The 24,615-nt window shown below is 36.4% G+C and overlaps 1 protein-coding gene and 1 pseudogene across 4 annotated transcripts in view; one reads left to right on the top strand and one right to left on the bottom strand.

Moving 5' to 3' along the window:
- The window catches only part of LUC7L2 (LUC7 like 2, pre-mRNA splicing factor), a 67,592-nt gene that overhangs the window by 6,277 nt on the left and 36,700 nt on the right, over positions 1-24,615 (top strand). The window contains exons 1-3 of one of the 4 annotated variants that reach the window (XM_039860885.1): positions 4,433-4,881; positions 17,619-17,689; positions 19,268-19,362. In XM_039860885.1, coding sequence (XP_039716819.1) covers positions 17,632-17,689; positions 19,268-19,362 — 153 coding nt within the window. In that variant the 5' untranslated portion in view covers positions 4,433-4,881; positions 17,619-17,631. Of the gene's footprint in view, positions 1-4,432; positions 4,882-14,853; positions 14,921-17,618; positions 17,690-19,267; positions 19,363-24,615 lie in introns of those variants that run through there. The other 3 variants (XM_039860884.1, XM_039860887.1, XM_039860886.1) reach the window with 3 other exon arrangements.
- Positions 2,877-2,996, bottom strand: LOC120601379 (uncharacterized; annotated as a pseudogene).

The following is a 24,615-nucleotide window of genomic DNA, read 5'->3' as shown; positions in this document are numbered from 1 at the left end:
GTATTCTTTCAGTTGGTTTCTTTTGCTCAGCATAATGATTTTGAGGTTTAGTCCATGTTGTCGCATATATCCATTTTCTGCTTTTTTCACTGCCCATTTATCCTCGATCCACTTAAGTCTGGTTTTAGCCCCTCTGCTCTACCAGAACTGTCTTGCAAGGTTACAAATGACCTTCAGGCCATTAAAACCAGTGGATCATTCCTTACCTTGCTTGATCTCTAAAGGGCATTTAACACTAGTAACCATTCCTTCCTTTTCCCTTGGCTTTCATGATACCATATTCCTGTTTTCTTCTCTCAATTTGACCATTTGTCCTCAGTTTCCTCTTCCATGTATCCCTTATATGTTGGTCTCAACCTAGGTCCTTACCTCACACTCTACATGCTTTCTCTGGGCAATCACCTTTATCATCGACAGGCTAACTCCAGTCCAAACCCCCTGCCAAACTGTATACCTGCATGTCTAGCTTCCTAGCAGACACCACCACTTAGATGCCTCAAAAGCATCTCAAATTCAGTGCATCCAAAATGGAACTTCATCATCTTCCCCTCTAAATCTCTCTGGTATTTTCAGTTACTCAAGTCAGAAATCTGAGTTCTTCTAGGCTGCTGCCTTTCCTTCTAACCTCCCATTAAGTAAGTGCTAAATTGGATTCTGCTTCCTAAGAGTCTCTTAAAGCTATTGCTGCTACCCTAGTCCAGACCTCTTATTTCCTGCATCCCAGATCAATTCTAGAAGCCATGATCTTTCAACGTTTTGCTGTTCTTTTTGCATGGAAAGCTCTTTCCCCTAATTGTACCCCACTTCCCTAGCTAATTTCTGTTCCTTCCTCAGACCTCAGGTTAAATTTCACTTTCTCTTTTCTTCAACAAGCATTTTCAAATGCCTGCTTTGTGTTCTACACTGGCTTAGGTATCCTTATATTTTCACTCTTAAAGAAGTAAAAGTGTCCTTTTTCAAGCAACATAGTTTGTATATGCTCATTGCTTTTAATTCCTCTGTCTTTAATATACCAGTCAACTAGCTCTCAGCTCAGGTTTGGCTCTTGCTATTTCTCCTCTCTCTATAGTTCAGATATTTATGCATTTTGATTAGAACTGTCTTAAGGTATCAGGTATTGAGTTATCGGTACTTTGCTTGTCCCTTGTTGGGTAAGTGTTAGGGATACAAATAAAAATATGATAAGAGTACAGTGTTCACATACTAGGATTATGTGTGGGGTCGGGGAGAGACCTGTAGTTCTGAACTAAAGGCAAGCTCATCCAAGGCACATTCTGTTTGTAAGGTAAGGTTTTATTTCACTCAACTAAAAGATACATCATTTACAGAGAATATGAATTTTCAGATCTACATTTAAGTTGATAGGAACCACGTTTATAAACTTGATAGTAGGTATGTACTGATGCCCAAGAAGAACTGCAGTATTAAATTTTACTATGTAGAATTTAATTATTTACAATATTTAGTTAACAAATTACTATAAAATGAAGAGTTGTCTACTCTGGACGGTTGGCAAAATGTATGTTACTTGTACCTATTCTTATTTTTAATTACCTAGTTTCTAGCATGTGTAAATTTTATAGACACATATGTATAATTCCTACATATTTTTTTCAAATACATGTTCAGCACACAGAGATAACCAGACACATAAGAAAACAAGACCCCATAAGTGAAAAGTGGCAGAAACAACAGACAACAGAAACCTCCGCAAAAAAAAAATTAGATATTACTATTAATAACTTGGATTACAAAACAGTTATGTTCACTAGGGCCAAAGAACAGCCAAATGTGGGACTTTCCTCAAGGAACCAGACACTATAAAAAAATGACATAGTAAATCTGAAAAAGAATCCCATAAAAATTCTAGAACTGAAAAAGAATTCAATTGACAGATTTAATAGCAGACTAGACAAAGCTGAAGAGAGGTCAGTGAACTATAAAATTTGTTAGAAAAAAATATCAAGAAGGCAGCTTGGCAAGACAAGGTAGAAAATGCAAAGTGTAAAGAGATATAGAGGATACAGTGAAAACTGTCGATCAGTGAGAGACAATATTTGAGAATACCTAAATTTTTCTGAATTGTTAAGAGACATTAGTTCACAGTTCTAAACTTTTCTGAATTGTTAAGAGATGTTAGTTCTAATAGACATTAGTTCACAGTTCTAATAGCTCAATGAATTCCCAACCACAATAAATAAAAGTAATCCACACCCAGATACATCCTGGTAAACTGAAGAAAACCAATGGTAAAAAGAACAAACTTTGAAAGCAGCCACCTATCTTCAAAGAAGTGACAGAACTGACTTCTCAGGAGCAATGGAAGGTAAAAGGAAGCATAGAATCTGTGTGCTGAAAGAAAAAGAACTTCCAACTGCGATTTCTATACCCAGTAAAAATATTAATCTAGAATTAAGAAAGGCAAAATAAAGATCTTTTAAGGTCAACAAAAATGGGAGAGTGCCACACTAATAGACAAGCACAAACATTAACTGCAGCAGTGTAGGCAAACTGTACAGAGCCAGATAGATAGTAAGTATTTTAGTGTTGCAGGCCATACGGTGTGGTATCCGACACAACCACTCTGCTGTTGTAGCACAAAAGAAACCATAGACAATAGCAAATGTACGGACCAGGCAGCAGTCCAATGAAACTATTCACAAAAATAGGCAGTAGGCTGGATTTCGCCTGTGGACTGTAGATTGCTGACTCCTGTCCTAAAGTTTAAACTTCAGACAAAAGAGAAATGATCCCAGATGGAAAGGAAGAGATTCTAGAAGGAATGAAGAGCAAAGAAAGTGGGAAATAAGCTAATTACGAGAATATAAATGATTAAATGTTTCAATTAAGACAGTGACTATCGGACTTTTTTTTTATAATTCCGGTACCCCGGTCTTCCTAGGTGGTCTCCCATCCAAGTACTAACCAGGCCTGACCCTGCTTAGCTTCCAAGATCAGAGGGGATTGGGCCTGTTCAGGGTGGCATGGCTGTAGACCAGACTTTTTTAAAAAAACTAAATGCTGTTTATGAGATGTAAGCAACCGGAAAAATAGAAAGGTAAGAACTAAAATCTAACATAATTATTCAACATTTTAGTGTATTTCCCTCCTAAGGATATTATACAATAGCCCATCCTTCTACGACATATTAATTTTATTGTAAATAGGATGCTTTTCCTAGTATTGGGAGTTGTTTGAATTTTGAGTTATGTGAATAACTGGAGAGAAAACTATTTTCAGTTACTAAAAATATGATTCTAAAATTTTTATTGGCCCAATATGCATTTAAAAGGACCCAGGAAAAATGACTGCTGTTTCATGTTAATTTTTCATTGATTTTGCTAATAGATTATAAGTTCCAAGGCAATGCATATGAAATGTTAATGACAAAATTTTGCCATTATTTCCTTTCAAAGTATCTAGGAAGTACGTATGATCATCTTAAGGAATTAATATTTTATATATAAAAACGGTAAACCAGGGCAAGCTGGGGGCTCGGCATTTTCTGTCGTTTAGTCTTCACAATGTTATAAGGTATGTATTTCCATTAAACACGAGATTAAGAAATAAATTGCTGAAGGTTCCAGTTAGTAGTCGACCAAGGTTTTGAATCCAGGGTGACGCAAACTGTGAATCCACAGGCTTTCTTTCCCATTGCTGCTTGATACAGCTTGAAAAGGATTTATCCTTCAAATTTATCTCACACTGGAAAAAAATTCTCTACAAGATCACCTGTCCTTTCCTTTCTCAGAATACTGTTTAATCTTAATAGTTCTTAATTTAGACTAACAGCTTCCTGCTTTTAATTGCGAGTAATGATGATTATTAATCCGAATGGGTTAGGTCGCCTGTTTCCTAGTGTATTGATTTAAGGTTTTATTTCCTGAATTTGACTTATCCCAATTCGAGGTGCTTAAAGTCTCTATGTAGATGAAGGAAAATGACCCAAATGTCAGATCTTCAGGGCTCCTTTTGTAGAGGATCGGGCAGCCATGAAAAAATGGTCGGGTCTACACGATTCTGGGTGGGCCCCCGAAAACGAGTTAATCGGTGAGTGGTCGTCAGGAACACGCCCATGGTAGCTACCAAATCTGCTAGCTTCAGTCAGGCCGACCAGCATGGTCTCTACTTACTTTCGACTCGGGGTAACCCTCAGGCACATTTGCTAATTTGGATCTGGTTCGCTAGCACAGTGCGTCGCGGCGCCCTATCCGACCAGCAGCCGGGAGCGCGAGGTTTAGAGACTCAGGCATATAGGGCTTGAGGGTCGGTTGAGGCCCCTGAGTCTCGCGAGATCTGGGGGAAGGGGCGGGAGAACCCGCGTGCACGCGCCCAAGAGCCGTTAGGGTGGAAACCCTCCCGAGCGGGGCGGGCGGAGCAAATGCAGTTGGACGCCAGTTGGTGGAGCCCCCGCGGGAAACGACTAAGCGCGAGGAGCGTGCGCGCTCACGTCGCGGCGACGGCGGTGGCGAGCGGCGTCAGAGCTTAGAGGGGGGGGCCTGGCGGCTTCTGGCGGGTGGCGGTGTTGGAGGCGAGAGCTTGCTTAGCCCCTATCGCCTCTGTCCCAGGAACTGGACAGAGTAAGGGAACCAGGGTCGTTTTCGGCGGCTGCTGCCGTCCACGTACGCGTCGTTGTCAGGAGCGCAGCCCGGACTCTCCTGCAACCCCTCCGGCTCCTTTTCCGCACGCTTCGAGGCGGCAGCGGCAACCGAGACAGCGTCTCACCTTCCCCCCAGCCCTTCCCCTTGTCCCCCCCCCTCCCGAAAGGGCCCGGTCTGCGCCCCACCCCCGCCTGTCCGCCCGCCCGCTACACCGCCGCCATGTCGGCGCAGGCCCAGATGCGCGCGATGCTGGACCAGTTGATGGGCACCTCCCGGGATGGTAAGTCTCTGCCAGCGCCCTGGGGGTGGGGGTGGGGGAGGGGATGGGGAAGGCGTGGAGAAGGGGCTCCGCGGGCGCACCTGGGCTTGTGTGTGTGTGGTTGAGTAAGGGGCTCCCAGATTGGTAACACGAGGTCCCGGCTCCCGGCTGGTCCAATCTGAGCCGGGCAGGCAGGCTAGGGGAGGCGGTGACCAAGCGGATTGGCGGGAACTGCTGCCAATGGGGTCAGGCGGGGCCTGGAGGCTGAAAGGAGAGTTTGAGCCTTCAATGTTGACTTGGCTGGGACGGGAGAGCCCACGTCTCTCTTGCGTAGTCGGACGCCCGGTTTTGTGGCCGAATAGGTATCAGCGGACCGCTAGAGCCTCCTCCCCTTTAGATAATCCCTAACCCAGAGTTTTGGGATTATCCCTCGCCGCCGCCCTCCAGAGTATCTTCAGAGAACAGCCCACCCCCATCCCATCCCCTTATCTGGGTCCGGAGGAAACCTTTGCTATGAACCCAGTCCCAGAAATGCACTCGACGATCCTCACAGAAACAGCCATACTTAAAGAAGAATCTGACCCAAACCATGGTTTCTTGAAGTGGGTGTGTTTGGCCCCATTTTGTGAAAAAATGTTAATGGCCTGTTTTTTTTTTTTTTTCGAGAGACCTCCATTTTGTTAGAGAATTTAATAGAGGCTTTGTTCTGTAAATATTGACAAATCTTGCATGTGCCCCAAATAGAACCATTTTGAATATGTGGTGCCCAGTGAAGTAGAATATAGGGAAACAACGATTCTTTTAGGCACTTAGGTTAGAATTTGTGTAGAAAAACACTAATTGCTGGATATCATTTTGTCATAAAGAGAATTTCTAAAAAATGAATTGTTGCTTTTTTTGTTGATAATTATACTGTACTCTTAAATTCAGCTTAAATCCATGCTAATATGGAGAAAATACTTTCTTAAAAACAAAACACTTGTCTATTTTTATATGTTGCTTGTTCAGGCAAGTAGTGTCTTAGCCATTAAAGAAATGCTTTTTTCTTAATTAAAATTGCTTGACATAAGAGAAGAGGCACACTCTTAAATTTTTAAGTCATTCTTAGAATTTTGAGTGCCTTGCAGCAAAATACGTGAGTAGATTTTTGAAAATTGAATTCAAATATTTTTGGCAGTGAATATTTGGGATGGCTTTTCAGTGTTCACAGTTATTTTAATAAAAACCCATATTAGGAACTTTTCTTTGTAGACCACATAGACAAAGGGTGTAGATGGCAAACCGACTTGTGGTTTTGTAGAGAAAGGGGAAGATAGGGAAAGAAATGAATTTTATTTGTGTAGTAAACCCTTGAAAGTAACATTAGTTAAAAATTCTAGTGGAGAAAACTACCCATCATCATTTTTCACTTTTAGATAAGAATGGTCATTTTGTATCTGCAGCGTGTCTTAACATTGTTCCTTTTACTTTATGAAGACAGTGTTGGAAAGGAGCTTAATCCAAGATTTTAGCTGATGAATAACTGATATTTGTAATAAAATGGTAGAAATAATTTAAGATTTACTTTACATGATCCTTTTAATCCTACATGGATACCATATTTGGTACATTCTACATGGATTGAATTTCCTAATTTTACTGGGAGGATAGTTGAATCAAAGTACACTACTTTCACCTGATCAATTTCCGAACTAGGCAGCTAATCTAATGTTGCAAAGTTAAAACTAAAAAAAAAAAATATGTTCCTGTGTGTGTAGTCAGCAGAAAAATGAATTTCTGAAAATCCATTCTGTTTTATATTCAAATTTTATTTTTTTGTGTACCTATTACTGGATTTTTTTTGCCTCAAGACTAAGAGGGTTTACCAATTAATTCATTTTTACGAGTCCACAATATTATTTAGCTGAAATGACTGGATTTTCACTGCCGTATTGGGCCAGAAGTAAGAAACATGCTACTTTCAAGGAAAAGAATAGAATGTTTTTTTTTAGATATTCAGGTTCTTTCATGGGTTGAAGATAATAATCAGAACATTCTTTTTCTTCTTACCAGATAGTTAATGAGTTTACATATTTCATTTTATGATTCAAGACTTTTAAATAATTAGGATTGTTCTTTTTTAGCATACAGTCAACTTCAAGTTATCCAGGGATGGGGAACATGGATACGTTCCTCAATAACACCATGTAATTTGAAACCATATAATGGGAAGCTTTGTACTGGACACAAACAGCTTACAGGGAATGCTGTTGGGTGATTTTGGCACTCAGAGGTGGATTTGGGGATCCAAGAGGGGAGAGAGATGGAAAAGGTAGGTAGGAGGTATTTAAAGCAGCTCTGTCCAATTTTAAAAAAAAATTTAATCTCAAGGACTAACTATAAAGCAACCACTGTCTTCCAGGATGGTGGGACTCCAGGTGGCAAGAAGCCCCACAATCCTTAGTGTCCTGACTGTAAGGGAATCTGAAGTGGCACAGGTGGTCCAGGGCACTGGGAAGACCTTGCTTCTCTTTCACGTCCCCTTTTCCCCAGTAAAAGATTTATTTCTTCTCCCCCGCACCCAAATCAGAGTTTTTAATTAGTTCCTTTTTAAACTCCTTAGAGATTTAAGTCTGTTAAATGTACCTTATTTTGAATTACTTAAATCAGTCATTTAGATTATCTAAACTTCACTGAAATCCTCAGAAATAGGAATTTTGTGGCAGGGAAATGGAGAGGTAATTTTGGATCACTGGGCACTTCCAGAAAAGACAGTCCTGGGTGAGTGGTGGAAGTGGGTGGTTTTGGACAACCAGAGGGCAGCATGATGGTGCTGGGAGGCTGGGCAGGGGGATGACCAAGAGGTGGGAGAGGAATGCATAAGGGAGGTGGGAGGGCCAAAGACAAACTTTGCCTTCTTTGCAATTTTGCCTAGGGCCCTGGTGGTGGCAACCGCCTGTGTGCCACTGAAAATCGTGCCGATGCCTGGCATACTGCATAAATGGAAGCAGGGTACCGCGTGAGTTGAAACATTGGTCACACTATATAAAGTTTGTATATGTGAATCAGTGTAACTCATACCCATGTAACTGGGGGTCTGACTGTATTTGGATTTTTCTGATAAGGCATCATGGGCTAAGGAAAAGAGCACTGGGCTGAGACTCAGGAGACCTGGTTTCTAGCCCCAGCTGTACCTCTAATTGTAACCTTGGGTAAGTTGCTTAACCTTTTTTGCCTCAAGTTAAATCTATAATTTGTTAAATGGGAAAACAAATAATTTCCTATGTTATACTGATGTTGGAAAAATAAGTATATTTTAAGTTTTTAAGAAGGGGGAACCATAAGTAGATATAAATTAGTATCTATTTTATTCGAAGTTTAAGATACGTTAAATTTTATAAATACTTTTCTGTTTTAGTTGTTAGCATTAAAAGAAAGGAGAGGGATAATTTGTTTCCCCTGAATATATTCCACTTGAAAGCAGGGATTAGTAGCACAGGAAAATTCAAGCAGCGGTTTGAGGTTTGTCTGTGACACTCGGAGGAACCCAGTGTCCTCACACAGACTGTAGTCATTTGTGCTGAGTTGGGTTAATCGCAAAGATGTCCTTTAGCTAAAGCTTTACCTTTTGCCAGCAAATATACAGTTTGGTTATGATTAAGTCTCTGGTTCTTATGCCAGACAGGCCTGGCAGGGTGCAAAGGATAGGTATTAAAACAAAATTGAGAGTGTGAATTTAGATTACATCTTAAGTTTAGAAACTAGGTAAGTTATAGAAGGATTCCATACCTCTTAATAGCTATAACCTTTAAATGGGATCAGAATCTCTGAAAGGTTAAAACAGGCCAAGAATGGCAGTCTAACTCCCAAAACAACTGGTAGACTAATAGAATGTAGACTATAGAATAGAATGTTATAGTATTGTTAGTTGTCCGTTATGGTTAAGGAATGATTAGGGCAAGTTAAAGCTTTCAGATAATTTTAGCTGTTTTAATGGTGATCTTCCTAAACATCTGATGATGTACCTCCTTAGGTAATAGAGTACATTAATCAGAATTTAATATTTTTGCTGATCATATATTATACAGTAGTTGTAGTTCATGGGATATAAAAGGGTTATTCATTCTAGGAGATACCCAGGAAAAAGTTCAGAAAATCATTTACTTGTTCCTAATAAATTAGTGATACCTAACTGTTGAACCTATAAGATGATATGCCATTGCTGCCTTTCTGCAAAATAAGTTATTGAATCAAAGGTTGAAATAGTGTTTTCTTTAGTGGATTTTCTTCATAAAATCATCTTTACTGTAATTTGTGTTCCTTGGCTTGTCATCAACATTGAGAGCATTTTCTTTTTCATTAACATAGTGAACCATACTTATTTCTTGGTCAGTTGTAAGCCATTCTTCTGTTCCACTTGGACTGTTCATTTTAAGTGAAGGAGGCATAGCCTTTAATACACAAGTGCACCTTTGTAAATTCTTTAACAGTATAAGAAATTTTAGCAAACAGAAGGTTGAACAGTAATAGTGTCACCTCATATAACCCTACAGTGTCCTTCAATTCTCTACAGTTTTTTAGTTCTCAAGAAAGCTTTATTCTGAGACATTATTTACTTTGGTTAAAAAAACTGAAACCAAAGAAAAATTATTTTGTCTATCACTGCATAAGCTCTATAAGCAGCATAAAAATGCTTTGGTGTGTGTAAAATGTCATATTAGCATAATTGGTTGTAAGCTGCATGGGCAAGATGGGTAGCAGGAAGTCAAGAGCAAGTAGGTATCACGGATCAGGGTCAGGTTTAGTGAGTCAGATAGAATTCAGTACCGGGTAGTTCATATAGACATTAACACTCGAAGTTGCCTAGGGTTCAGGCAAGCAGTGGGTTTGCAGATAGGCCAATGCTCCTTAAGAATGGAATTCCAGAAAGGTGTTTGAAATGGACTGAATCCTAAAAGCTCACGGCTGTTGTTACTAAAGTGCTTAAGGAAACAAGGGATTCTGCTACCCAACATGATCAGTCTACTAAGAAATTGTAGGCTAAGAAGATGAAAAAAAGTTGGAACATTTTGCTGGAGAAAGAATGAGAGTGAGAGAGAGGATAAGTTTCTGACAGGAATCTTGTGGATATACTACTTGCAGAAAAGTCATTCTGTTCCTTTTTGGTTTAAATTCTAATGCACCAGTAGTCACTAGGGTAGAAATTGGAAGGCAGGGCCAAAATAAATGAGTTCATCAATTTTGTAAGATAATTGAGGCTATAGATAAAAGTAGTTTGTAAAAACTCTGCAACTGGCTACAGCTTCGTGTTTTCGTTTTAACTGAACTTAAGACTTCGAAAAGTCAAAACCATTAGAAAGTAACATGTAGCTCTCAACTAAATAAATGTCATAGTTTGCTGTTTAACATGGGCTAGAGAAAAGGTCTGTAAAACATTTTTCTAAACAACAACACTAGATACTGATCCATGCATTCTAAGTTGTGAACCATCTGCAGTGATATTTGACCTGTGTGATTGAACATGAAAAGAATTTAACCAGCTGCCCTTGTCGAGTCTTTTGTCATGTTTCCTGAATGCATGGTAAATTGTTTTGTTTTTACTTTTTTGAGACATCAGTTTTCTCTTTTTAGAGTTATACTTTCCAAAGCTTTGTCTTTCAGTAAAATCGGTTGGATAGCTATTGGATAGTATCTACCAAGTACCTAGCTGTTCAGCTGCTTCTGTATTTTGTCCAACTATTAGGTTACACAATGTACTTCACTTTCAGTTACTTAAGGGTATTTTTTAGTTTAAGTCTAGCACTGTGGCCCACCTGCTTTTTGTAAATAATATTGGAATGCAGTCATGCCCATTTGTGTATATATTGTCTATGGCTGCTTTGCCTTACAGTATTGCATAGTTGCAACAGAAACATGTCTGGCAAGCTTAAAATATTTGCTATCTGGCTCTTTAAGAAAAAGCTCGTTGACCACTGTACTTTAGATTAGTGGTTCTCAGAGTGATTCCCCAACCTTAGCATCACCTGGGAGCTTGTTAGAAATGTAAGTTCTTGGGCCCACCCCAGGCCTACAGAAATTTTGGAGATAGGGCCAGCAATCTGTGTTTTAAGAAGCCTTCCACATGCCTTCGATAAACATTAAAAGTCACCCCATTTTTAATAAAATTTAAAAAGGGAAAAAGAAGTTTGAGAAGCCTTGTTCTAGGTAACTTTCCCAGTGTTAGTCACACATATCACCTTTACTACTTTTTACCCTATTTTCTATTTTTTTAATATTTTCCTCTGTCAGTTCACTTTCTAAAAGTAAGTTAATTTTAAAATAATGTATTGTTCCCCAGAAAAATTAATGCAGTGAAAACGTGGTGTTATGAGACAACTAGACTCCATTGTCATTTATCCTATACTAAAAAAATTAGAACTTGTTAGATGTATTAAATGCATACTAAGGGCCAAATGGAAACTTTCCTTGACTTATTCATAATAAATAATCACTGCTAAGTGATTGAGTGATGTTTTGAATGTCATGTTGGTAAAATCACCTAAAATCATCCTTTGTACAAATCTCATACTTGAAAAATACTGTTCTGTTATTTATGTGAAAGGAAAACTGTTGGAACTGTATATACCAAAACCCCTACATAGGAATGACTGGCCAGAAATGCATACCTGTGAGATGGAGCGGTCTAGGAGTCCCTAGAGAGTTCTATCTAGACTTATAGGGTGAAATGACCTCTTAGCTTGATTTCTTACCTCTCCACTAGTGTTTTGGTCTGTAGCAGTCAGCAGTTGTGGAGGTTTTCACCAACTTGTTCTGTGGTAGGACTGTGAAAAGGTACTTGGTTGTGGAAAAAGCTGCTTAGCAAAGATAACCCCTGGACTAGAACTATGGAGGAAGTGGTTGTAGTTCTACATTAAGGATGGGGAACACCAGGGTATGCTTACTAGGAATAGTTGATACCCCTCAGATTTTAGAAACTATGTATTTGTATTTCGAAAAGTTCCTGTGTTATGATATAATTTGCCTCATAATACTAGAGAGAATACTTCTCAGATATGGTCTTCTGTATATTTATTGGTTGATGTGCTTTAGGGTATTGTAATTGCTGGTAGGAATAGAATCTTACTTTCCTGAATATCCCCAGATTGCTTAGTTGCTTCAGTTTTTTCTTTTCTTAGCTCTGCAAGTAAGTATCAAAATAGAAACATTTGTTTCTATTGTCTTTTTACTGCGGTAAAGTAGTAACATAGGACTCTAATCCTAGAGGGAGTGAAAGTCTAGTGGGGAGTGAAGAATTTACTCATAAACAGTTGTGTTTATTTTTAAGTGATGAATTCTGTGAAACTGATTATAGGTGTCTAATTTTGAAAACAGTTTTTAAAAATCAGATACCTATAGAATGAACAAATGTCATTTTGTGTATTTCCTTCAAGTTAAAAAAAGGTATTACAAATGAAGTCCTTTATGTTCCCCCACACAGTCTCAGTCCTTTCCCCAGGAGCATTCCTTGTGAACTTAATGTATATTCCGTGTGACACAGTATTTCTGCTGTGTCTTTTCAGTGGTTGTAAGGCTCAGTCTCCTTCATGGTAATCTCTGTTTTTCATTTTAACTTCTTTTATCACTGAGTTGTCTGTCACGTCTGTCCTTTGATATTCGCATTTCTTTTCCCTTTTTATTTCTGCATTGGTTTTAGATTTGGAGAGGTCTACTTAGCTTTTATAGCTATCACCAGTCAGTGAGAACTTGTATTTTTAATAATCAGCCAATCACTTTTTCTTTGATTTCAGCAGTGTCTTCATAGCCAGAGATAGCTTTCGTCACTTCTAATCGTATTGTGTTTAGAAAGTTCTGGATGATAGAAGGCACCAGATATCCAGAGAACTAGCGATACTGTATCAGAATTGCAGCTCTGCAAGTAAGTATCAAAATAGAAAATTTAGCAGGCTGCAACTTTTTAATGACTGACTTTGCTTTATGACATCTGTAAAAGAAATTCTGTATAATCTCCTTTAGAACTTAATTTTTAGATAACTATTCAGGCTTTTCTAATGTACCTTAAATCTAAGAAGGGAGATAAGTTGAAAGATTTCCTAAAGCATGTATCCCCCCAGAAATATGGCAATGACCCCTGCCAGTGGCCAAGATTCTATGCTTGTGCAGTGAGAGAAGGTAGGGCTGTGGCAAAGTGTGGAATAGATTCCTTGGAATGTAGCTACTTTAATATCTCTGTTCTCACATTTCCATTACCATTCTGTTGCTCATAAAGACTCTATGTAAACTTTTTCTCCTACTAAGGCTGTTTCCCGGTCTCATTCCTTATAACATTACATGGATTTTCATGGACAAGTTGATTGGTTGATTTTAAAAATTATTTTAGCAATATTTATCTTTGATCACAGCAAAAATAATTTGGAAATTTCTTCTACAATGGGCATTGCATTTTTAAAATTTTGGGCTTTGTGTTATTAGTGGGGATTGTGTTATTAGTACCTATTTGTAATTATAAACCTGTAGAACCATATAAAAATATTAAGAGGGATAGCCTTTCTGAACTGTATAATATCCTTCTTTTTGCATTTTCTGGGGGCACTAAAAGTTGCTACTACTACTTAATATGATTTTACAAGTTCTGTTAAAAGAAGTGATTGATATTACATTTGGAAGGGAGATTGCCATAACTGGTTTTTCCCACTGCTAAGTTTGGCTGAGTACACTTTCTTTTTTCTCTTATGTAATAAATAAATTTCTGAAAAGTTTGACATATATCAAGTTATATTAAATATCTTCAGAGCATCTGAATCATATTAACACATGGTAGTGAGTTCTTTTATAAACAAATCCTATACTTTGAACAATATAAATATGCAATGAATTAAACTGAGTGTATTATTAACAAGGGAAAATGGAGTAATGAGTTTTTTTGTTTTTTGTTTTTTTAAGGTTACTTACAAAAGGGTTCCTATAGGTGAGTTTTAGACTGATTTCTAAAGGAACAATAAAAGTAGGCGGAGTCTACAGCCATGGCACCCTGAACAAGCCTGACCCGTCTGATCTTGAAAGCTTAGCAGGGTCGGGCTTGGTTAGTACTTGGATGGGAGACCACCTAGGAAGACCAGGTGCTGTAGGTGTTTTAAAAAAAAAAGGTATTGTAAGCTGACAACGTCCTTGCAATCTGTAAGGTCAACCAAGGATTGCCCTGCCTAAAAATAAATAAATAAATAAAACAAATATTTAAAAGTAGGTGAGAGAAGTTAGTAAAGTTGGTCAGGAAATTTGAGGAGCGTGTAAAAGTGATTATCAGATTAGTTCTTTAGTATAATAGTCACTGTGCAGCTATAGTCACCTGCTTTTACCTTGATTCCACATGGAGACATGAGGGTTTACTAGTACAGGACAGGTCTCCTTTGGTCTTGTACTAAACTAGAAATTGGCCATGGGTCGTCTTTATACAGTTCTCACCTTATTATGTGGACTCAGTAGCTTATATTGTAGAAATGGTAATAAGAGGGTGGGACGTTTTTCTGCATTTGAGGATTCAGGGGCACGGGCACATGAGAAGCTTTAAGCTTTTGGTTATGCACTTTTTCTAGCTCTGACTTTTTTTTCACTGAAAGGGTATTGATTTTATTTTAGAAGGAATGTGCCTACCCTGTCCCAAGCCAACAGTGACATGTGACCCCTAACAAGTATACTTTTGGAGAGAGTTTTGGTTGTCACATTGGAGAATATGGGAGGGCTTTCCCTCGCCTGTCCCCATTTATAAACTAAGAGTTGCTTCCATTGCTTTGTGTGCCGTTGAGTTTTCTCCTATTTTTCCTAAGCTAAGCTTTAAGCTAATTCTAGACAAAAGAAATACTAATTAGTTGTTTTTATAAATTTCTTGCCATTGATTCCTGATAATATGCAGTAAGATAAGGATTCTACATACCATTATATATGTCAAATATTACAAACTTTAAGGTTCTTTGAAATTATAATACTAAACTCAGTTCACTTTTGCTTAGCCTTCACAGTTGTTGATCACATAGCATGGTCATCCACTTACAACTTAAAAATATACAGGGAGCATCGGAGAGAATGGGTAAAGTAAAATTTTGATGTTTTTAAAATAGCACCTAAATCTGTGAAAGTTGATTTGATTTATTGTTTGTATGGGAGGGAGAGGGCGGGTGGCACTAGAGGGATGTGGGTGGACATTGGGAAAATAGCATGCACCAGGTACAGTGATATTGGATGCTATCTAGGCTTAGGTTTTAATTGTTACTACTACATTTTAAGTCTAAGGCAGTTTCAGAAAAGGCAGGACCATATAATGGCAGTGTTAGGATTTAAAGTGGGCTTGTTTTTTCCTCCCAACAGATTGAAGGGAATTTTGAGACTAGCAGTAGTTGAGTACAGTTTGGACAGGAACCTTCTTTTTAGAGTAGCCTGTTCATATTCCCTAAGTGAACCTGCCTCAGTACCACCTTAGGCTCTGTTACATTGCTGAAAGACCAGGAGAGGAATAATATAATATATAATAATATTATAGTTTTTATTGTATACTTGTGACTCAGGTGTTCATAATTCATGAAACTCATGAAAGAGTTGAACAAAAGACAGGTTAAGCGAGTTGTTACTCTGAAGTTAGTTGTCTGGTAGGAAGTATTAATAGAAATTTCGATACTTCCATTCAGATGAAGAGCACTGCCTGCCAAAGTTCTAAATCAAGTTTCTAATTCTAACAACTTGGCATTGTGGTTATGTACAAAATCTAATGACATTATCGAGTTTATAGGGCAGAGAGACCTCCATTTTTTTATGGGTAGGACATTTTGTTGTGGTTAACTCAAATTATCTCTCCCCCATTATATTAAACATTCTTTTTTTACTTTATCTTCACGCTTAAAATCTGGGTTGAAGAAAAAAAATGAAAAAGTTGTTTAAGAAATCAGATTGTACCCCAAAAACATTTTGTCCCAACTTTGCTATTTCCCTACATGAAGCTGTTTGCCAAAGCCAAAAATGATTTGCTTGCTGTTTCCCAAACCCTACTGCCTCTGTAAGCTTTGTTAAAGATATTACTCCAGTTGGGAATACTCTTCTTTCCTTTGGTCTAAGTCCTATATCCTTCCTTCATATTTTGGCTTCTACGTAGTTCATGAAGCCTTTTCTGACCTCTCTCGTCTTTGATGGTCATTCTGGTCTTAGAATTTCTGGAGCACTATTCTTTGAAACATCCATTTGGTACTTGGATCATACTACCTTGCATTATTACTCATTACTTAATTTGAATATCCTGTTTCTTCAGCAAAATCATGGGCTCCTTGAAGGTAGAGAGCTTGTCTTCTATGTCTCTTTGTAACCCCATTGTCTAGCACAGAGGATATGTTCACCGATAGTTTTGATTCTATGATTTGGAGCCAATGTTATTGAATATTGTAACAGGGCAATTGTTTTTTTTTTTAATTTAGGTTATTTTTACATGATTATATGCCCAGAAAACTTCAAGATAGAGCACATTGAATTCAAAAAATAATTCCTTGTACTGTAAAGAGATTTGTTCATATTAGTTCCCTATTAGAGTCCCCATCCACCCACCCCTTTTTTTTAAATGGGTGCTATTTTACCTCGTTTCTTTTGAAAAACATGGTTTGGGCCAGATATCTTGACAAATCAAAATTACCAGTATTTTTATTTTAAAATTCTTTGTTGGTTTAACCAAACTATACTTTCATGGCATAAGCCCAGATTTATTAAATACTACATGGACATGGTAATGTAGCCAAATTATTTTAAAATGTTAAAGTCTCTTAAGTAAAACTTTAAAAATATTTATAAACAGATACTCGGTTGCTAGTCCCTCAGGATATTTCTGTATCTCAAATTACTAGGGGTTTTATTATTTCATTGTTTTAAAAGTTTCTATAATGTATAGGCTGGTATTTGATAGCTGTGTGTATTGTGTTTACTGCAGTTATCAAATGTGTATAGCGCAACCACTTATATGCAGTGAAAAGTTTTTTAAAAATGTTTTTTGACAAGCTCATCAGGGATAATATTTGCTAAATTTATGTTTGGAACTGTTCATATTTTATCTGACAACTGTGTCTTCAGGGCACATGTATCTTAACTCTAGATTTAACGTTGTGATTTCTGAAGTAAAAACAGTTACCCTACTTGATGAAATGTTTGATTAGTAAACTATGAATCTTGATTTTATTCTAAGGCCTGGCTTACAATCTTGAGCCATTAGTTTGACAAAACACTGAAACGATACTGCTGTTGCGTTACTGAAAAGCTTAGATACTTGTAGCAGGGAGACTCCTAGATATGGAAGGCATTTTTTTTTTCTTTACTTAAATTTGTATCTTTAAATTTCTTAGCATTATTTGGGTACAGATGTAAAACAAAACTTTTTTCCTTATGTGCTGGGAAGCAAAAAGCTTCTAATAGAGCATTGCCATTCTGGTGTGAGCTTATAGTACCATTCTAACATTAAGGCCCTCACCAAAAGCCTCAATGATACACATTTTTAAAAAACATTTTTTAAAACTCCAGTTGGCCCAAGGACAACTTTCTAGAGCTCCAGCCTCGGACTTGTACCTCTGGTCAGTCATAGTCTTAATACTCGTTAAGTCAGTATTTAAAACAATAAAACACCCTGATTTTGTTCACTTTTGTTTTCATATACAAGAATCTTTACAATCAACATGTACTTCTAGATGCTGTATTGAAATTGCTGGCAGAGTGTATTCTATACAAACTGAACAATCTGGCCCCTTGTTTTATTTGTAAAGGTTCAATGTATCTATGCCTGCCTACTTCAATCTGCAAGGGAGTGTCAGAAAGGCCCCGCATTCGCCGAGCCGTGAGTTATCGCTAACTTTTCAGATGTGTTAATGAATGTGGAACAAAAGCAGTTGTGTTTAAAAGGAAAAAAGGATCATCAAAATAACCTTTATAGTAGCAGGCATGAACACTAAATGAATTATTCCAAATTGTGGTGTCAAAAATAACCTACTTTTTAATTAGAAAACCTATTGTTGAACTGCTCTGAAGCTAGCATTTTAACTCTAAATCACTGTTTTTAAAATTTTATATGCCCCTGTTGCAAAACAATGTCCTTTAAGCCTTTTTAACTAAGTTAAAACAATTTGAACAAAATCTTACCCCACCTAAAAATGGCAATATTTAACTTTGAGTTAAGGTCTTCAAACTGAGACCAATGCAAAAGGGGTAAAGTTTTAACCTTTCTGTATTTCACATGTGAAAAACAAATTAATTCAAATAATTAAATCACTTTCTAGATGAAACTTTTTGAAGTGCTCCAGGCATCATGTGAAGTACAGTGGTAGTTATAATCTATTTTGGTACCATCCATTCTCGCTTCAGTAATTCATCAGTAGGTTTTCGTTCATCAATGATATCAATTTAAGGCTAAAATAAAACACCTACATTTCTTAGGGCTTACCACTCTACATAGAGGAAACATCCTTAAGAATTTTTTCTTTTCTTTTTTTTCCAAAGAGATTCTAAGCAAAAAATTGTAACTAGCATCAATATTTTGTTATTAGAGCTAGTTACCTTTCTTTTTCTTGGATTCTTTAAAGTTTTAAGTAGATAGGCATATTTGTTTAGCAGGTTGGATGCTCCTATTGCTTAGGAGGTGGTGTATTGTGTTATATGAAGACAATGAATTTAAATGTATCCAGTTTGGCCACATATAGCACAGGCCACATAAAACTTGGAGGTATGGGACCTTTGGAGGCATTACAGTTAACTTTTCATTTAGGCTGTGTTTGACTGGTGTGTAAGTCCTTCTTCCAGGTTTGTACGCTCTTAAACACATTATTCTACCCTCTCTTAACTCCTCCCAGCAGCAAAAGGGAGACACTTCAGCTGGAACAAAATAGTGGAAGAAATGGCGTCTGGGGTTCAGTGGGGATTCGCAGTGTGTATGCAATGTTTGCAAGATTACTTTTCATGTTTTTCAATTAATGTAAATAATTACAAAATAAATCAATGCTTAGTGTCAAGTAGGGAACGTTATATACCAGTAGAAACTCTCCTAGTGGGTCTGCTGCAAGTTGCTAAACCTTTCAGGCCTCAGTTTCCTCATCTGCCATCTGAAGGAGTTGGACTCGATAATCATTAAGGTCCATTCCTGCTCTAAATCCTGTGCTTTTCTGAATTATTCTTTTTAACAGAATGCATTGCTTTCCCATTTTGACTATTTGAATTACATGTGCAGTACATATACTGCAACTGCATGTTGTCTAAAATCGTTTTTCTATAAGATACTATATAAAAAACTAATCCCTCTTGAGCTGATTTATAAATGTGTGTATAGCCACACATAAAAAGCTAGTGATGTAGTAGGACTCTCAGAAAATAAACATTTCCCAGTTGTCTAACCTTGAATGTTATTAACTTTCCTATATTACAGGAGATACTACTCGTCAACGAATCAAATTCAGTGATGACAGAGTATGCAAGAGTCACCTTCTCAACTGTTGCCCTCATGATGTCCTCTCTGGGACTGTACGTATTTATTAAATCTATTATTTGATTATTGGCATACTATAAAAATGAGCTGCTTGATAAAGTCTTAGTTCTTTGTCAAGTTATGCAATAATTTTTTTAAAACACTGCCGTTAGAGGAGGAATTTGCAGCTCTTATATTGTTTGTTTATTTAGGTTAATGATTTAAGTCTGCAGTAATGGGATTCCTCACAAAAGTAATTGCTGTGCTTTGCTTTATAATTTTTTTCCATTCTTCAGAGCAGTTAACATATTTGGAATATTGACACATTATATAGCAGTTGCACTTTTAGTTCACAAATAATATAAAGGAGTTTTAAAAGTTTCCTTTACTATGGAGCAGAGTCAACTTTTATCCAAAACACCATACATTTTTGTTAAGGTCTGTGCATGAAGAAAAGATTTTTGACTTCCATTTTCAGAAGCAAGTGAGTTCCCTTAAAGATATCTAAATGAGCAGTTTCTTCTTGGTAGGAAGAATTAAATGCCCCGAACAGATAGGTATCAAGGCGTATATAATAGGAAACACTTCTGCCTTTTTCCATTTGGAAAGACAGTTGAAACTCTATTATGTTAAAAGAAAAAAAGAGGCTACTTAAAAGTATAATACCAAATTTGTTTTAAGTATGTACTGCAAGGGAAGAAATCCTGTTTCTGAGCATTTGAATTAGGACTATAACACATAGTTAACCTTCATATGTACTCTTTAAAATATTTCCTACTGTGTTATAATACAGTTGAAATCTATAGAATCTATCTGTAGTGTACTTTGATTCTCCACATTTACTGTTGTATTAACTTTAACAGTTCATTTTATCTAATGGCTAAATTGCCACTTCAAATAAATTTTGAGAACAAAATCAACAAAATGACAGAATTTAGTTTTTAATTTTTAATACTTAAAATCCAGCCATTGCAAGACTTTGACATAGTATATTCAAGTATGGCATTAATAGTGAAAATCTGACATCATAGTTGTGCTTTACATTATATGATACACATAATTCCACTTAGGCTCATTTATTTCTTAAAATAGTTCTGTGAGTTATATGATTCATGGTTAGCTTTAATGATAGTAACTTATTTAAAAACATTAAATTCTATTGATTTAAAGTAAAACTGGGACCAAACCCAGATTTTCTGAGGTGTAGTCTTATTCAACATGTTTTCTATTCTGTAGGGAATACTTCTTCATCATGTTAAATAAGAAGGGTAAGTGATTGGTCTTGCACTTCCTTGTAAATTCTTGCTGGTGGTTTTATAAGATGCACATTTTTTCAAATTTTAACATCTCTTATATTTTCATCTCAAAATTGTTAATAGAAAAGTACTATCTTAATTAGTAACATTTTTCGCATGTTACAGAATTGAATGATGAGGATTAAAATTCATGATATCTTGGATTACACAAAAAAACAGTTAAGGAAACCCCTTGTAAAGGCACTTGTTAGGGAAACTCTGGACAAGAAATATCTCCCCTTTTTTGTTAGTCTAATGGAGAAGAGATTGTCATATGTAAGGATGGGGTTAAGTAGTTGTGAACCTCTTTCAGAATTTAAGCAGAGTTTTAAGGACTGGCTGGCTGTAGGATTTTGTGTGACTCTAGAGTTGTCATTGAGTGGTGTTCTTGAGAATTTAAAATCATCCATAGTGTGAATTTCTTGTGACTCATATTACTAAAAATGCCTAAAACAGTCCATCCTATGTACAAATGGTGTGTAATTACAGAGCTGTGACTTCTTTAACAGCCAGTCTGTGTAGAACAAATGCTTTTCTGGCACAGTCTAACAGTTTATACCTCTTTATGTTGAAGATGCCTATTTTTTATATATATAAATATATATATTAGGTAAAGGATGAAAATAATTTAATAGTAACTGTTGATCTTGTAATGCTTTTTCTTTGTTGTATAACTAAAGGTTGCCCTTTAGTTTTCATGACCTTATTCCTCAGATTTTTCACTTCCAGCAGAATGATTCACCAATATCCTATATTATTTAGTAGAAGAATACACAGAAATATATTCTCTCATTTTATTCATTATAATGTGGTTGAACTTTATACTAAGCACTTGAAGATGGAGAGTGTGATTTCTAAAAATGTACTCATAACTGACAATTAGTATGGCATGCTTTTGGAACTCAGTTTGATGAAAATGTCCCTATATTACCTTTCATTAATTTAGTTCTTTTGTATAACTAATTCTTTAGCTAATTAATTATTCAGAGGAGGAAAAATGTAGAGCAAAAAATTAAAATAATTTTGTGTGTATATATGTATCTTTGGATTATGATTTTTACAAGAAGCATGAATATTTCTTATAACTTAGGAAGTTTCTGTTTTTCAAAGGCTTGGGTTGTTTCCCTATTCATCTAGAAAATTTTCTTGTTTTAGTTCCACTCTTTTCCTCCTCTTGGCACACTTGGTTTCTCCCTGTTCTATTCATCATGCAGACAGACGGCATCCGCTTTCAGATTTAAACAAAGCAAAACTAAAGCAGAGTTGTCATTTTTTTCTCTCCCAACACATTATTTTTGGTACATATTTTCTCTGAGGAAAGATAAGTATATTGAAGTGCTTAAAAAAATCTTTCCATCTAGTTCTAGTGATCTGGGGAAAAGATACATATTAGTAGTAATTTACAAAAGGAATTAAGTCTAAAGCAGAGATGGTAACAGAAGCTTGAAATTAAGATGTGTAGAGATGCAAATGTGTATTCTCATAATGTTCTTGTCCTGAGTTCAGAAATGGCCACTGCTAATTTTATTATAGCCTTCATCATAGTATAATTTTAGCGTTGACAAGTGGTCATGTCATTTTGCATATGGTCATCATTTTATAGATGGGAAAAATTAAGGCTCAGAAGTTGTGCCAGTCAGATGTCTCATAATTTACAATCACAGTATATTATGTCACATAGGAATCTCAGAGTAATTTAAATCTAAATATTTTATTAAATGTTTTTTTTTGTTGTTATTAGTTTTTTAGATAACACAGTTACCTAGGGTATTGACTTTTCAGGTGTTTCTGAAATGTCCTTGGAGGCATGGGATAGGCTGGTCTTTCTATTTCAGCTAGAATTTTGCACATGTTAAATATAGAAAATTTCTATGAAATTCTGTTTTAAAAAAATTCTATTGCTCAGAAATAGAATTTAAATTTAAAGATCTGATATTGAGAAATATTTAGGGATAGGAATAAAGTAAAATTTTATCTACCTTTTGAAGTGATTGGATGGAAGTTATTGGTTGTCAAAAATTCTGAGTTGATTTTATGGTGCCCCTGTAGGTTCTGGGTTTTATCCGAAGTGCAACTTTTACTAATTGAAACTCCTTTATTGCTTCTCTAACTCTTTCTTTTAAGGCCTGGTCTAAAATCAGTTACTTGGGTGCATACAAACCTGAACTTTAAAACTGCTGAAGTCTTTGATAGTACATATGTAAAAGAGCCATGAAAGTATGGAGAAGCAGAATAAGTGATAAGAAGTAAACCTGCACAAAATTTTCTCAACCAGCCACTAGAATGTAAGTTTCACTATAAGGGCAGGGACATTGTTTTGTTCAGCGCTATATCCCCAGCATCTAGAACAGTGTCCTTCCATTGTGTTGAATGAATAATCGATCCACCCCAAAGTAGAATGCTACATAAATAAATAAATAAATGAATGAATGAATAAATAAATAAATCTGTTTCAAAAAATAACTTTGAGTTTCAAAAATTGATGATTGTTAGTGCGAAATGTGTTGCCTTTTAATAGATAAGGAGCTGGAAAGTATTTTGGTGGTGTTGCTTATCATAATATGACAAGTGGTTTCCTATGCAGATGTGAAAATTTGCTCTGTAGATGTTTTAAACTGAATAATTTCTTACAAATGGTTTGCTTTGGGTTACTTTGGTATTTTTTAAACAAGTGTTTTTAGCATTAGCTCAGATTACTGGCAAGATTTTTTAAAAAATTTATCACAGCCAGTTTCTAGAGCTTCCCAGTTTGCAAAATGCCATTTAACCCAGGTTTTACCCAAGATTTGGCTTTTGAAGTGTATTATAATCTTACTTTAAGCAGATGTGCTGTTTGTAGTTTACAAAAATATGTAATCCTTTGATAAGTATTTCTGGAGACTGCCTACATCAAAAATACATTTGGCACGTAGGAAATCAGAAGCACATTAAAAGCTTCCCAATGAATAATTAAAACTTTACTGTTAAACTTGAAAAGCTAAGTCCTAAATATAGTTTGCAGCATTGTTGGCATACTGGCACATTAATATTCTGTAACCTTTTAGGTCTGCAGGATCAAAAAGTATAGACATATATTCTGACGTACTTGGATAATATAATTTGTAAAATTTCCAAATTTAGGTAGGTTTTTTTTTTCCTCCCTTTATGGCATTTAGTATAGTAGTGCTTTGGAGTAATGAAATTTAAGTAACAGTGGAATTAAGCAGAGGAAGAAATAGGAAAGGGTGAGCAGGAGGTGTCAGTTTAATGAGGGCTGAATGGAGAAAGTAGAGAATTCACAGTAAAAGTTAACCAAATTTTTCCCTTCAAGAAGTGATGTATTTTTTCACGTCTCTGGGAGCAGTGCTAATTGCTGCAATCATCGCTCATTCATTCATTCATTCACTCACTTAACAAGTACTTCTTGGACCTACTATGTGCCTGGGCTATGTCAGGGTACAGAAATGGACACAGGTTTTTGCTTTAGTGGCGGTAGCATCTATTCTAATGTGAGAGAAACATAACCAAGTGTGAAAATAAATAATGTGATTTCAGGTAGTAATTGAAGTGCTATGCTAAAAAAAAGCGTGGCTAGGTAATTTAGATTGTCTAGGACAGTGGGCAAGCAGCTACTCAGATAGAGTGGTTGGAGAAAACTTTTCTGATGAAATGATATTTGAAGAGATCTGAAGGTTAAGAAGCCATTCGTTCTTTGTGGGGCAAAGCCTTTTGTTTAAATTTTATTTAGATTTTTTTATATCTAGGATTAGAAATAGATAAAGTATTTTTTACTATATTTTTCAAAAAAAATTAATAAAAGAACAAGAGCTTTATTTTTCTTTATCCACTCAGGGAAAAATGGACTTGAGGTTGCAACATACGAGTGGGAACGGGCAGTTAAAAATTTGGGAATTGGTAGGAAAGCAGGAACTACTTTCTGCACGCACAGTGTGCCCCATTTTTCTTCACCCCACACTCATGTATGACTTGTTTGTTTTGCGTGCCAGGAGTGGAATTAGGAAAGAAAAACCTTGA

The sequence above is a fragment of the Pteropus medius genome, unplaced genomic scaffold, assembly GCF_902729225.1.
Source record: "Pteropus medius unplaced genomic scaffold, Ma_sr-lr_union100, whole genome shotgun sequence".
Lineage (NCBI taxonomy): Eukaryota > Metazoa > Chordata > Mammalia > Chiroptera > Pteropodidae > Pteropus > Pteropus medius.
Note: the sequence above shows the minus strand (reverse complement) of the source record. Positions and strands in the feature narration are given on the sequence as shown.